The following is a 16,210-nucleotide window of genomic DNA, read 5'->3' on the forward strand; positions in this document are numbered from 1 at the left end:
TGTAAAACCCCCCATCTGGCTGGGCTTCCCCAGCCAATCTGGGTGGCTTCCAACAAAGATTAAAAATACATTAAAATGTCACACATTAAAAACTTCCCTGAACAGGGCTGTCTTCAGATGTCTTCTAAATGTCAGGTAGTTGTTTATCTCTTTGACATCTGATGGGAGGGTGTTCCACAGGACAGGCAACACTACCGAAAAGGCCTTCTGCCTGGTTCCCTGTAGCTTTGCTTCTCACAGTGAGGGAACCGCCAGAAGGCCCTCGGTACTGGACCTCAGCGTCCGGGCAGAACGATGGGGGTGGAGATGCTCCTTCAGGTATACTGATGGTATTCTGAGCTTGCAGGTAAAAATACTGGTACAAATGTTGAGGATTGAAGCAAAAGATGAATAATGGTTATGAAAGATTAAATGCACACACATACATTACAGCTGAAGTGTGTGTGTGTGTGTGTGTGTGTAAATGTACCTTTGTGCTTTTGAGGCTAAGGGGATGCTTTCTAATGGGGGTGTATGTTGTGATGCTGCTCCTCTGATCTTTCAGGCCAATCTGCCCCTGCTACAGCGGGAGCTCCTGCACTGTGCAAGGTTGGCCAAGCAGAACCCCGCCCAGTACCTCGCTCAGCATGAGCAGCTGCTTCTGGATGCCAGCACCACCTCACCTGTTGACTCCTCAGAGCTGCTTCTCGATGTGAACGAAAACGGGAAGAGGCGAACTCCAGACAGGTAAACGTTTCAGAGGGCTTCTTTGACGTTGTAATGAAAAGATGCATGCTGAGCTTTGCGAGGTCCACTTTGCCTGTTGCATCAGAATGTTGGGTAATCATTGTTCCTTGACCAGTATCCCAGCACACTGAAAAGAGGTCCCTGCTTTATTTAAGTGGCGTAAATAACTTTCAGTGGGTCAAGATATTCCTTTGAGTGTTGTATGAATATATGAGTGCTGACTCTATTGGGTTGGGCAGAATGAAGTTTCAGACAGTGGGAGCAATGCCTATTGGGGGACAGAGCTGTGTGTCACATAGCTGTGGCCCTTAAGCTAGGTTGCTCTCCTCAGGTGTAGTGGAGAATGTTGTCACAGGATCAATGTCACCTGCTAGCCATGTCAGCTTGTCTGCGCAAGGGAAGAGCGCCATTTTGTCCTTCTCAGGAACCAAAGAAGTTGAGTGGGTAAAAGATGATCTGTAAAAGAGACAAAAAACAACAACAAAAGTTTTCTTGTTCTGAGTCACGGTATTGGGCCAGTGGAGACTTTCTGGGATCTCAGGCTAACATTTTTCTGTAATGTCTGAGACCTTTCAATCCAAAGTAGCAGAAACTCTACCTGGTACCTTTTTTAATGGCAATGGTTATGTTTGTTTATTGCTACACATGTACACTCTACTTCTTAGCAGTGAGAAGTTTCAGAGGTATAGCACTCATGCAGGATTCAGTTTCCTTTGGAAAGAGTTCATAGGAAGCTTATGGTGTTTGTAATATTTGTATATAAGCTGAGCAGACAATAGAGATTTGCAGCAGTAACACATTTGCAGCAGATACTGCTCCTTCGTTAGGATCCCTCCAGAGAGCAACTCAGCTCTCCATGGGTCTTTTGTAGTCCCAGTCTGAACTGTTCCATCTTTCACACAGTCACAAAATTAGCACATTCCCTGCCTGAGTGGAGGGAGCAGGAAGCTGAATTCGTTTCCCAAAAGCCTGTCTTCTTCTGGAAGGGTCTGCAACTGTTAGCTCCTATGGCAATCTATTCTGCAAAACAAAGCCATTTCTGTTTGGCAGGTTTGACCATGCCAGTTATGAAGAGGATAGATATTGTAGTGGTCTTTTGCTCTCTGGGGTTAATAATGGAGTAGGTCAGGTTCCTGGCTTTTAGCACTGCAGGGTAGGAGAAGAAATTACTACAGATGGTCTTAGGAGGGCTGATGGTACCAATGCCATCCCGTTAAGGCAGGTCCTCTGTTGGTCTACAGAGTCTTCTGGTCCCTATCGACTGATGACATCATCCAGATTCCAGGCTTCCACTCTGTATTAGTAGCCACTCTTTTGATCACTGCAACTGCACTGCTTTCTGCTGCAAACCAGATACTCATTTCAAAAAAGATGAAACTTGCCCAAGAACTTGAATACAAGGTGAAGCCAGTGTTTGAGCCACAGAACACAAAACAACTCATTTGGACCTGCAGATTTTGTCCAACTGAATGCCCTGTAGTATATTTGATACAATCACATCTGCTGTTCTGTATTTAGTCACAGCTGCGAGTGCTCTGGTGACATCCCATTGCACTGAGGCTGGGTGAATTTATTGACAGAGTTCGTTGCAGAATGCTGGGCTTTTTATTTTGATAGAAATGTAGTTGGTTTTTATAGTTGGAAGAGGGCAGGATAAAAATCAAGTTAAAATAAATTAACTAAGTTATGCTTGAATGCAACAGAATGTTCCATTATCAGTAATCAGTGGAGAACTCTGCTTTTTCATGATAAGCCTGAAGGCACAATTTGCCCCTAAATAATTAGGGTTATAATGGAGCTCTGTTCACGGGTACTAGCCAACAAATTGTTTGGTTTGTTGCATGCACATTTAAAGTGGCTAGCAGATCATTTGGATTCCAGATATGACTGTCACTGTCTCTGTTTTGTGTTTTTGTCTTAAGAAAACATTCAATATAGGCCAGGGGAGGGAGAGATGGTTTATATTCTGGTTTAAAGAGCTGTTTTCCAGCCATCTATAGCCCTCTCCGGCTCCCTGGCTCACATATCATTTTCACCGAGCTGAACAGGAATGCTATATAGGGATGTGGTAGTTGTTCCCCCTAACATGCCCCAGCACTGCCTGCGTGTAAACGTGTAAAGGGAAAACAATACTCAAGGACTGCCTCTCCCCAAATGAGTCGACCCAGACCCTGTGATCATCATCCGAGGTCCTTCTTCGTGTGCCTCCTCCACGAGGGTTCTGGAAGGTGTCAACACGAAAGCAGGCCTTTTCTGCTGTGGCTCCCCGCTTGTGGAATCCTCTCTCCAAGGAGACTCACCTGGTTCCTTCCTTATAAAACTTTAGGCACCAGGAAAAACAATCCCTCTTCTTGACTAATTAAACAATCTTATGTATAGCTTTGTAAGCTGTGGACAGCTATAATTTTGTTTGTAACTATAGCATGTATTTTTGTGGTTTTATATTGTAAACCACCCTATGATCCTCAGATGAAGGCTGATATATAAATTTAATTAAATAATAATATTAGTAATAATAGAGCCTACCAGAATTCTGTGTAAACTATTGTGCCTTCAGTGGACCGGATCAGGCCCTCATAATTTTATTTTATTTTTATCTATAGAAGATTGCATTTGATTTCTTGGCTCTAGATGATTTTAAGGATAAGCCACAATGTTTTCCCTTATGCTTTCAATTTTCCTTGTTCTTACGACTAGTAGTTAGTTTCCACTTTCCGGCTTATTTCTGGCGACCACAGTTTACTCCTCATGATTTTTAAAAGCACTGTCCTATGACTCCTTCTGAACAAGCATAAATCAAAAGAGAAGGAAATGAAGTTCAGATATCTGAGCAATGTTTGGCACAGGCTCCTGGAATAGCTAGAAGGGAAACTGCTTTTATTTACTCAACGGCAATTATAAGTAATTTAATTGTTGATGCTCACCCTTTAAGCTGAGTTCAGTATAGATGATCCGTTTAAATATTAGATGTTACACTGCCATTGTCTTCTGTATAGTCAACTCCGGATGTTAACAGGGTATCATGGCACACCAAGATTACTTGAATACTTGAATAAAAGAAGCGGGGAGAATTCTCACCCAACTGAATCCAAAGTCAATTAGGTCATGACATGGCCCAAGATGTCACACTATTAATGCCACAGACTTATGGATGGGAGATAATCCTGTTGCAGTCTGAACATTTCAGACTATCTTGCAATTTGAGAATCCAAATTAGTCAACCATATGAAACCATCCTTGCAGGGCAAAACTTAGCTAACTTCTTTGAGGTTTCATTACAGTCTTTGTTGTTGTTTAGTCGTTTAGTCGTGTCCGACTCTTCGTGACCCCATGGACCAGAGCACGCCAGGCACTTCTGTCTTCCACTGCCTCCCGCAGTTTGGTCAAACTCATGCTGGTAGCTTCGAGAACACTGTCCAACCATCTTGTCCTCTGTCGTCCCCTTCTCCTTGTGCCCTCCATCTTTCCCAACATCAGGGTCTTTTCCAGGGAGTCTTCTCTTCTCATGAGGTGGCCAAAGTATTGGAGCCTCAGCTTCACGATCTGTCCTTCGAGTGAGCACTCAGGGCTGATTTCCTTAAGAATGGATAGGTTTATCTTCTTGCAGTCCATGAGACTCTCAAGAGTCTCCTCCAGCACCATAATTCAAAATTCATTACAATCTAGGAGTATATAAATCTAGTTAGTTAGTTAGTTAGTTAGTTAGATCAATCAGTCAATCAATCTTACTTTTGGCAAATTTAAATTATGGCATCAAAATTGTTCACTGCGTTTCTATGTCACTGCCCAACTTTCCCCATTGTTATGCGTTTTCCATAATGTATTTATCCTTGTTTAGGCAAGCAACATAAATTTCAGTTTGATTTCTAACTCTGTGCTTATGTCTGGACACACTACAGTTTCTAAAAACATGCATGTTGGTGTTAGAACATCCCTTATGGATTCCAACCACCCCCACCCCCAATATCTGTTCACAATGGTTACCTGTTGTTTGAGATGTCCTAGTCTTGTTAGAGGCTGTGTCATAAAATAAACCCAGAAGAGAATGTCAGGTACTGGGAAGTTTTTTTAAATATCTACCATTGGTGGCAGCACTGGAAGTCTACAGTGACTTGGATCCAAAGATTGGAAAGATAAAATGCATTATCATCATTTCGTGAACTCTTGCACAAGTGCTATCAGAACACTTCTTGTATTGCAGCACTATAGTGCTTTGGGGTTTAGGGTTAGGCAAATCTGTCAGTTTTGGTACCTGTTTCACATTTTTCCAGACTTACATTTGAGATATCCATGTTTCTGCATCAATCTGCAATAAAATAAAATATCCTAATGAAAATTCTAGTACACTTTCCCCCTAACATAAACCTTTTCATGTGCAATTTTGCCTACCATACATATTTTTGAAAGCATTTTCCCCTAATATAATGTATTTTGCATATTTTTCACTATTAGGTCTCATTTTCCCCTAATATTTGTACTTGTATACACACTGTTTGGTTGGAGAACTGTATCACAAAATTCAGAGAAGTGCACGTTTTAAATAGCTGCATTTTGGTTCACATCTTGTTTTGGGAGGTGTGAATGCCAACCAAACCAAATTTCTCCCCCATCCCTAATTAGAGTTTTGTTGCAGCATGAAAAACCTGGTGAATAAGGAAGTTGCAGGCTGCCAAATATGAACTTTAGTGAGCCATAAAGAGATTTTGGAAAGAGCTCGTGCATAGCATTGCACAAGGGTTTGCAGAGACAGAATGACTCTCGATTTCTCACACAGTGCTTTTCTACTAGGCTATAAATAGTACTGCCATGAAGAATTTCCCCTAACAGAAACAAACCACTCTATCCAAGCCTGTGTTTATGATTTTCACCAAGCTGAAGAGGTATTTTAAAGATGGCAGGCTGCATAAGTCTGATGCTGCAGTGTATATACTTGATATCCTTCTCTTCCTCCTACTGTCTCAGCTCAAACAGGTTTTACAGGTTCTGTAGTGCTTCAAAACCTGCAAAACCTAACTGCAGCTAGGCAGAAAAGCTGAGAAGTGTATTCAAGTTGCCAAATGACTACCATCTCTGTGTAAGCTAAATTGCATGTTGTTCCATTCATTCTGGGTCCAGGATATTTTGAAGAGAAACTTCTCCCAGATGAGCCTTTACAGGTATAAAGATTTTTCAGTAAGTCCTGCTATTGTGTAGGAAACAGGACCTTTTTGATAGCGACACATTCTTGCAGAAAGCTGCTCCTACTGAAGTGCAGAGACTATTGCTGATCTACTAAAAGCCGTTTAATGCCATCAAGTTGTTTTTATGATACGCTTGTAGATTTCCTTGAGATGCATGTGGACAGCGACTCATAAATTAAAGAGAACAAACGATTTGAAGGGATAAAGCTTAATTCTGCTTGCTGTTCTTTTTCTTAGCCAATTTTTGCGACTTTGGTGGATTTGGAAATGGTTACTATCCAATATTGTATTTAGATGGAATATTTGCATTTAGACATTATAATTTTTATTGATTTTAAGTTCCTAGTGAGAAATGCCCCCCCACACTTTAAAAACTGAGCAGGTGGGGTAGAAATTAGTTAAAATAAAGCTAATAAATACCACCCTTCACCCTTCCTTGGTGTGAAGGGCTGCCTGTTCAATGAAAGCTGAAAAAAGGTTCAATATTCCTTGTTTCTGCCTTGTGCATGTACCCACTCTTACCATAAAGGTTTGTGGACAACCAGGAAAAACATATAATACAATTAATATAATATACTATAATTCAGTAACTTAAATATTATATATACCCCACTCTACTGTAGGAGCAGCCTGCCAGCAGAGCTCTGTGTTTCACTGAATGTTTTCTTGGTGCATATGGTCTGATACGGATGAGCAGCCACAGTGAGAATTTGGAGTCTATTAAACTAGCTCATTAAAAAGATCAATCTGTTTCTGTAATAATACTGGGAGCCATCAGTCATTGAATGAGAGAAGAAAGTGACACCTGAGGAGACAACACACTCACACACATATATGTACATATATTTCTTTTTTATAACTGCATAGCATGCCAGATGAAAAATGCTCTGCTCACTCTATAAATGACACCCCCCCCCACCAGACTTCTACCCTATTTTGGGAAGTGGCATAATGACTATTCCATCACATTTTATCCAATACTTTTTCTTCTGTCCTGTGCCAAGGAACTTATATGTAAAGAATACATATGTAAAGAATATAGTGAAATTGCTACATATATAACTGTAGCCCCTAACTGGTATATATTAATTACCTAACTTTCTAGATATAATATAATGAATAGCAACAATGTGCCTGCAATTGGCTAAATCGCCTTGCTTTATAAGAACAAAGGAAAGATGTCAAAGATGAGGCAACTTTATGGCTATTTGGGATTCATTTACTGAATTTTGTAACCTGAGGCTGGAATCTTGTACCTACATAATTGTCAGTAAGTTCAATTGAACTTAATGATACTTACTTCTCAGGAGACATGCATAGCAATGTGCCATGGATATATTTATGCCTAACCCAGGGAGAACTGAAGGCAGAGAAATAACCAAAAACAAAGCCCTGCTGGGTTTGCAGCATCAATGTGAAAAAGATGGCAGGGGTTAGCAACAGTGTTTATCCAGTTTCCTTTCTTCAGTTTCCAGTTGGTTTTGCTTTCCCCCAAGATCTTCCATTTCAATTGGGTACAAAATTAGTTGAAGGACTGGAATGCTACTCCACCCAGCCCCGTTCTGGGGGGTATAAATAAATTGGCCATCCACTCAGTGTGGTGTGTTTCTTTTTAAGTTCTTCACAGTCTGCTTGGGTGTCATCAATTTGGTGCCATCAACAAACCTGGCCACCTCATTGTTCACTCCTAATTCCATATCATTTTTAAACAACTTTAAAACTACAGGTTCCAGTACAGCTTCTTTCTTCCCTCCACTTTGAGAATTGTTCATTTATTCCTATTACTGTTTGCAATAACCAGTCCTGCTAAGACAAAGAATCAAAGAATCTTTCTGAAATCCAAGACTAAAGTGTCTGTGAGACCGACATGCTATTGACACTCTCAGAGAGCTCTAAGATTTAGAGAAGCAGGACTTCCCTTTGCAGAAGGCATGCTGGATCTTCTTTAGACATGTTCTCCTACATGCTTGATATGACAGAATCTTTAATAATGTGTTGATAATATTTATCTTTAATAATGTGCTTCTCTAATCTACCCATAAAGATGTTAACATTAAGCTAACTGGCCTGTAATTTCCCGGAGTCCTTTAAAAAACAGGTGTAACATTGGCTACTTTCCAATGTAACACCTATTTACATTGCTAGTATGGAGGCCAATTTTAGAGGCAAGTTACATATTTTTGTTAGAGGAGCAGCAGTTTCATATTTGATTTGTTCTCTTGGGTGGATGCCATCTGGTCCTGGCAATTTGTTCTTTTTAGTTGCCAGTAAGCCTTAGAAGATCATGTCTATTTGTCTCAGTCCTTCAGACTATCTCCTCAAAAAAGTCAGCCAATCATAGGTTACCTACATCTTTCGCAGCAAAGACAAGCACAAAATCCTTTCAGCCTCTCTGCAATTTCCCTGTACACCTTTGGCAGAAACTCTTTTATCCTGTAATGCTCCAACTGCCTCACTGACTAATTTCCTGCTTCTGACCTTTTTTTGGTCTTGGCAATAAGAACAATTATTGTTGTGTTGTTTTCAGCAGTTCTCAAATTCTTTTTCCCCACTTGCCTTATTGTCAACATACATTTGTCTTTCTTCCAGAACATTGTGTGCTCAGAACACTTATCCACAAAAGTGGATGTGCAATTTCCATAATGTTAAGATATTCCTGTGTCGTTAATTGCACACCGTTGCACATTTTAAAAGCACCTTCATTCGCCATTTGATTACCTTGTAAAATAAGCTATTGTTCTATTTGCATTTTGCCAACAAGAATAAGGTAGCATTACTCAGGCTCAGTTTCTAGTGAGAAATTAAATAATCCTTACCCAGCTCCATAGGTGGACAGCAGTCACCTTGGCAATTATGGACAGCAGTTCAAATATATTCTCCATACATCCTCCTGTCTACTGAACACCCACTACACTTGAATTTGGAAGCTAATTGTTTGTGAGGGGTATTTCATCCATTTCCTACAGACCTAAATCAAATGTGGATTAGTGGCTGCTGTCCCTATCCTCTCCACCATATTTTTCATGTTCCTGTAATGGAGATGTTCTTTGGTCTTGCATTCTGCTTCAGCCAATCAGAAATGTGCCCTGCAACTTGTGGGTGCTTTGTGATAGGACACCTGTTTTGCATGCAGAAGGTCTAGGTTCAATCCCTGATGCCTCCAGTTAAGCAGAACAGAGGACAGATGATTGACTGCCAGTCAAGTTTTAGGTCCCAGGCACATGACAACTATTATTTGCTTCTCTGAGCATGGGCAGCATGAATTTCCTTCTTATTAGCAGACTGAGCTTAACTATGGTGATTGTAATTACTTACAAGATAAAAATAGAACAGTAGTCACTTTTTGATGGTCATCAAAGAGAGCGATGGAAGTCACAGCCTAGCTTAACTGGTGCGTTGTTTCCCATGCAAAGGCACAGACCCAATGCTGATCACCTTTAGATTAACAGCAGAACACCCTGCACATTTTTGTTTAATTCACAAACCCTGCAGCCTGCCTGAGACTTTTATTCACGTGTGAATATGCAATTTTCACTTCAAGCATGAAAAATAACAGCTTTCACAGCATCCCTGTTAATTATAGGTCTCCTTTCAAAAGTCGTGCGTGACAAGGTGTTAAGAATATTGTCTCAGTAGTGGTCACATATAAATCATTTCCACATTACAATTTTTGTAATGGTTTGGCCAAGTTGGTTCCAAAGGATAGACGTTGCATTCCCTGTCTAAGTCATAGTCAGGGAAAACCTACAGAAATCAACTGACAAGTTAGTCATGACTTGCATAACTCCATTTGCTGGTGTGGGTACAGGGTGTTCACAGTGCTCTGTAGGCCAGACCGTATAACTAAACACAGGAGATTGGTATTTGGGTTGAAATAGGCCACAACCCTATTGATTACAGATTCCAGTTGGTTTGGCCAAGGCATTAGGTATGAATCTAATATCAAGCAGCCTACCTGCTGATTGATAAACCAATTGAGGTAAGCCCTGAAGTGGGGAGCTGCCCCTGACATGCACCGGGTGCCATAACCCTGCCCAGGGTTGGCATTGGGAGATGTGTTTTGGCCCATTGGCCCCCGATGGGCTCCCGGACAGAGTCACCCCTCCTAGACGCCTTTAATGGGGTACCTGCTCAATTAAGGATCCAACCCAATGTCTTATCTGCCAGAGTTGTGACAGTTGCTATGAGGTAGGCAAATTCCTCCCTGGGCCTAAATATGGTGGCCAATAAACCATAGGAAGGTCCCGTTCATCCTGCCCATTCACCTCCTGGATGGATGTTTGGTGAATCCTGCAGTGATCATCCAAGAGGGCGACCCACAGCAGGCCACCCCCTGAAATACAGTGGGAGTATCTTCATCTTCTCCCCCCTGTGGCCTGATAGGTCCATGGGACAGGATCCAACTGGCATCTCAGCATGGCTGGGAAGGGGAGACACCAAGCATCTCTTCCCCCACTGCCCCAGCCATGCGGTTCCAGAGCCGTGCCGTGGCTGTGACACGTGGTAAAGGCTGCCCACCTGGAAACCCAGGTCAGTGGTATTATTTCTGCTGGTTTGCTCTGAGTATAACAAAATCAGATACATCCAATGTACGTTAATTGAAGTGTTGCTTTTATTGGTTTGTATAGTTTATTTATAGGTTTGTACAGAAATGGGAAAGCTTCCAGGTTCCACAAAAATGTGCAGAGATGAAAGTTAAGATTTGGGTACCTTCTGCCACTTGTAAGCCAGAACAATAAATAAAGCATTTTTAAAAAATGCTTATTATCCTTACGTTTTGTAAACAGTTTGTTATCTGCAATGCAGATTTTTCAGTCCATTGCAATCTAGTTCCATCAGTCTAAGTTGGGCCAATCAAATGCACAATCTTAACTACATGATATCCTCTTATCACAAAAGCATGTGGGGGATTTCTTTTCTTTCAAAGGTAAAGCTTTCATTTCTGCTAGTGTCGACAGGCACATCAAAGGTAGAATTGTCCACCACTCCCTGGGTAATAGCAACTTAATACAATGAGAAGAGGGAAAAGCACAGAAAGTTCTCCAAGTAGCATAGCAGTATGTGCAGTAGGATGGCAGCAATCGTTTTGTTTGAAAGGATCCAATTTCAGAAAGCAGCATGACCATTTTAAAAGTACTGTTGTATAAACATTTTATGACATGGTTTCCTTTCAATCCTGTGCTTTTACTTTTTCCGCCTATCATGACCCATGTAGGAAAAGTTGTAGTCATATCAACAGCAGTGGGTTTCCCTCCCGCCCCCAACACCTGTGCTGTAGTTGCTACTATACAAACAGTTTAATAACAACCATTATATATGGGGCTTCCAAAATGCATCTGCAAAATCTCTGAAATGCAAATGTGGGAATGTGTTACAGTTGGTAGAGAACTAATGATATTTCCCATGCAAAATTATTATTATTATTATTAGGCTATTATAATTTTTTTTGCTCTAGAAATGTCTGCTTGCTGTTTATTTGAGATCTTTCATAATTCTGTAAAAGATATTGCTGCATTTTATCAGTAGTATGCAATTCAAATAAAGTGTTTCTATTTCTATTATATTCCTCTCTGGAAAAAAATTCACAGAATTCTCAGTTTTCATTTAAGGTTTGGTATATGTTTACGTGTAAAGAACTGATCTTTCACTCTTACGAATGTTTTTAAAAATACCAACACTTTTAATGTTATGGCACTTGATAGTACTCTTCCTGATGGCACAGTTTTTGGAGGATTTAAACCCTTGTCAATAACTCTCTAAGTCTGAAAGAGATTTTTATCTATAATTCCAAGAAAGACTGTCAAAAAAAAAAAAGTAGTAGCAATGATCGTTCTCCGATAGGAGATCATGACAAAGTTATCAAGAAGCAAAGCCACAAATGAGCCAAATATTCTTGGCTATGCGCCCATGCATTGGGCAATAGAAGAAAAAAGTGACTAGTAAATTGTAAGATGCTGACATGAAGAAAGGATTTCTACCAATTTATGAATGTGGCTATTGCTCAGCTTTAAAGCAAAGCAGGGTACAAGCTGGAATAAATCCTGTGTTTTAGTGGAGTCTGAAATAAATGTCCATAATGAATAAATGTATTTCATCTACTGTATGTGCTATGAAAGTTACACTCACCTTCCCTGTAGGGAGGAAATACAGTAGACACTTGGGTTGTGAACGTGATCCGTGCGGGATTGCATGAGCAAAGCGCGATTTAGCTCTTCTGTGCATGCGCAACCGCCGAAACCTGGAAGTAACCCGTTCCGGTACTTCCGGGTTTCAGCAGGTCCGTAACCCGAAAAAATGCAACCTGAAGCATCTGTAACCCAAGGTATGACCGTAACTCTTTCACAAAACGTGTTGCCCCTTTTCTTCTTTAGAACCAAAGAAAATGGCTTTGACAGAGAGCCTTTGCACTCAGAGCATCCAAGCAAGCGGCCCTGCACTATTAGCCCAGGCCAGCGGTACAGTCCAAATAATGGTTTGTCTTACCAGCCCAATGGTCTGCCTCACCCCACTCCGCCTCCACCTCAGCATTACCGTTTGGATGATATGGCCATCGCCCACCACTACAGGGACTCATACAGACACCCCAACCACAGGGACCTCAGGGACAGAAACAGACCTATGGGTAAGCAAAGCTCTTCCTCTTGGTTTGCTCTACATAGGCATCAAACTTCAGTTGCTCTTTTATGAGTAGAGAAATGTATAATACTGTCCTTGACTTGATCGCAGCGCATGTCTGAAGATGGGTAGGGGAGAGAATCCCTCCGGTAAATTGCCCTATTCTCTGCCCCTGCAGAGTTAGAAAGTAGGAATGTTGCAGTTTAGACCTGCTCTGCCTTTTCTGCATTCCTGTTTCTGGGATGTCCAGAAATCACAAATGTTTAATAAATAAAAATAGGTTTGATTAAAAGAAAATGCGGGTTCTGAAAGTCATAGAAATGTTAATTTTATTCTTATGGGTCCCCGCTGAAAATAAAATTCTTTCAGGGCCCGCTGAAATAAAAGGAAGTTAGACAAAACAATATATGTGCTTTTTTTGTGTCTTCCATTTAATTCCACATCAGTTTGCAATGGAATTCCCAAGAGTTTGTGCCCTAAGATTGTATTGACTTCCATAAACTATTGAAAGTTCAGTTGCCCTCTTGTCACTCACTTCCATTTAATGCCATTGTTTTAGTTATAGAATCATTGTTTCAGCTGGGTTTTTATTTTATTTTTTGGAGCAGATCTTATGTTGAACGCCAATGTGTTCTAGAAAGAGACCAAGTCACAATCAGTGCTGGAGGATTTATCTCAGGTCTAGAAACTGGATAGTGGTGAAATAAGCATATGAAGCAATCTTATCCTGACTTGGACCATTTATCCACCTAGTTTATTATTGACTGGCAGCACCTCTCTAGAATTTCAGACAAGGTTTTTCCCTAGCTCTACCTGTAGATGCCAGAGATTGAATGTGCTCCATCATTGAGCTCTGCCCTTTCCTGAAATAACTCCTTCAGGTGGAACAGAGGCCAGCAGATATAGACCCTTTCTTTCAATTTTAAGAACTGCAGCAGTAGAGGTAAAGGTAAAGGACCCCTGACAGTTGTGAACGACTCTGGGGTTGTGGCGCTCATCTCACTTTACTGGCTGAGGGAGCAGATGTTTGTCCGCAGACAGTTTTTCTGGGTCATGTGGCCAGCATGACTAAGCCGCCTCTGGCGAAACCAGAGCAGCACACAGAAACGCCGTTTACCTTCCCACCGGAGCAGTACCTATTTATCTACTTGCACTTTGATGTACTTTCGAACTGCTAGGTTGGCAGGAGCAGGGACCGAGCAATGGGAGCTCATCCCGTCGCGGGGATTCAACCCTCTGATCAGCAAGCCCAAGGCTCAGTGGTTTACACCACAGCGCCACCCGTTAGTGGAAGGACGCTCTTGCAAGGGGACTTTCCTGTCCCCTCCATCTCCCATTCCCCTCAAAAAAATTTTCTAGTGGGCAAAGAGACCATCCTGAATAGGGTGTGGGGAGCTGTTGGGGTGGGGTGAGACATCTTGGTGAGCAGAACAAAACTTGCACTCCTTAGGATCCAGATCTGATTCACAGTGTCCCATACACTGTGGCAAAATGGCACTATAGCCAGAGCCACATTCAAAGCCAGTTTTCTGGTGCATAGCAAGGGACCCACCAATCTGAGAGACTGCCCCTCCCTATATTAGCCAGTGTGCCAGTCGTGATTGGACAATCAAGCCCTTCTCTGTGGGTTGTCACTGCAGTAGATTAGATTGATGACAGCCATCAGCAGGGTCTTTAGCACCATGGCCCCTAAACTTTGGAATGCTTGGCCTGTTACACGAGGAGATCCTTGCCTTTATCTGCTGTTTTTGCACAGTTGATTCTGTGGATGTATCACAGAGGGCTTTGTATGTTTCACCCAATTTGGGGGGGGGGGAGATAGTTTCCTTTCATTGGATGCCTTTTATTATATGATGTCAGCTGCTTTGAGCATGAGGGAGCAGTCTGAATGTGTTTTAAATAAATGAATAAATAAATAAATTCTCTTTGCCCCCATCCCTATTTCTGTTTATTGATTGGACCGGAATGTGATATGCCTGCTTGTGTTCCACTTATCACTGTCTAGCAATGTTCTCTCCTCCTTATTGATCTCATAATACTGAGGATCAATGGGGCAAGTCTGTATTTTTTTGTGTCTTTTTTTTCATTGACTATCTACTTCTCCAGAACTGCTGTTGGGGACCTAGAAGGTCTTATTATAACTCAGGCCCTGTGATCTTATTCTGTGCCTCTTTCATTTGCTTGATGCTAGTGTATCTGATCGGTGTGTTGCGTAATAGTTGTGCCTCATAACCAGGCATTGTTGTGAATGCCTATAATTTATGGGTATACGTGGAAAATTAAATTATTGCTAGTTGACTCTTGCATGTTATTAATATTTCATGGGGGGGTTGCTTGTTTTTGGCAGGGTTGCATGGCACACGTCAAGAAGAAATGATTGATCATAGGCTAACAGACAGAGAATGGGCAGAAGAATGGAAACACCTCGACCATGTAAGAAATACCTGTGCATTTTTGTGTCTCAATAGATGTATAAGTAGATTGCAGTCTCAAAGTAATAAGCATTATGAAATGAGTACTATTTAAATTATTCAGGGCTCCCCAAACAGCACAAGAGAAACTTGTACCTTGATCCATATACGCTTGTGGCTTGAAGGATTTCTTTTGTATGCCATCTATTTCCTCCTGTAGGTAACCAAAGGTTAGGCAGTTCAGTTTGTCACATACATGAAGTAATGAGCACACAGACAAAGTTTATGATTTGGAAAGGGCCAGTTGAAAGATCTTCTCAGATTTTAATTCACTAAGTAAGCTTGGTCAAGGCCTGGGAGAAGAGGAATGTTTTTGCTTGGCACCTAAAAGATGAAGATGAATGTTTTCCCTGGGGAGAACGTTCCACAAACGGGGAACGTATTGTGTAAATTATTGTTGTTGTATTGGTTTTTAAGTTCGCTATGCTACTTACCTAGGCATTTCTGCTTAACTTAAGAATAATATGGAAGTTGTCTCTGTTATGGCCTTGTTCCCATATTTACATTGCTTCTTCCCACACTGCTGACGTAACATAAGAAGTACTCGGCTCCTTTAGTGGAGCCCATTGTGAGGCTGCTCCCTGGACCAGCACCAACAGTAAAAACTAGGGCAATTGCAGCATGCAAAGGATTCGCAGAATGGATGGCTCCCAGATGGCTCTGGGCTTCTTTCATCACACAGTGGCATGGGAAGAAGTTCCACCATGGCAGCTCCCATGCCAGCAGTGCAACATGAAATTAGAGCAGGATATTTGTATGTCCCCCAAGGAATTGTATATTGGGTGCCTTCCAGAACTGTTCCTTCAAAACCTGCTAGTTATTTGAACAAGGAATGAGTTCTCAGCACTGTGACTGAATAAACATAAAATATGATTAGACAGTAAAAACAAGTATGGTGTCGTGTCAAGTCCAAGTCCCAGGTTCAAATCCCCACTCATGGAATGTGTGTGGTGTGAAGCCCTTTCTGACACCTTTTCCTTTCCGGCTTCCAGCTTTTAAACTGCATCATGGACATGGTGGAAAAAACAAGGCGATCTCTCACTGTGCTACGGCGATGTCAGGAAGCTGACCGGGAGGAACTTAATTACTGGATACGGCGGTACAGCGATGCAGAGGATTTAAAAAAAGGCAGTGGTAGCAATCACTCCAGGCAGCAGAGTCCAGTGAATCCAGATCCCGTCCCTTTAGGTACTGTATCTGCATTAAATGGAAACTTGT

The 16,210-nt window shown here is 41.5% G+C and overlaps 1 protein-coding gene across 8 annotated transcripts in view; it reads left to right on the forward strand.

The window, feature by feature from the left end:
• Positions 1 to 16,210, forward strand: part of RUNX1T1 (RUNX1 partner transcriptional co-repressor 1) — a 155,911-nt gene that overhangs the window by 103,811 nt on the left and 35,890 nt on the right. For all 8 annotated transcript variants that reach the window (XM_081013442.1, XM_081013444.1, XM_081013438.1 and 5 more), the window contains 4 exons: positions 545 to 726; positions 12,278 to 12,528; positions 14,869 to 14,954; positions 15,985 to 16,180. In XM_081013442.1, coding sequence (XP_080869568.1) covers positions 545 to 726; positions 12,278 to 12,528; positions 14,869 to 14,954; positions 15,985 to 16,180 — 715 coding nt within the window. The remainder of the gene's footprint in view (positions 1 to 544; positions 727 to 12,277; positions 12,529 to 14,868; positions 14,955 to 15,984; positions 16,181 to 16,210) is intronic.

This window comes from Podarcis pityusensis (genome assembly GCF_964106645.2).
Source record: "Podarcis pityusensis genome assembly, chromosome: 7".
Taxonomy (NCBI): Eukaryota; Metazoa; Chordata; class Lepidosauria; order Squamata; family Lacertidae; genus Podarcis; species Podarcis pityusensis.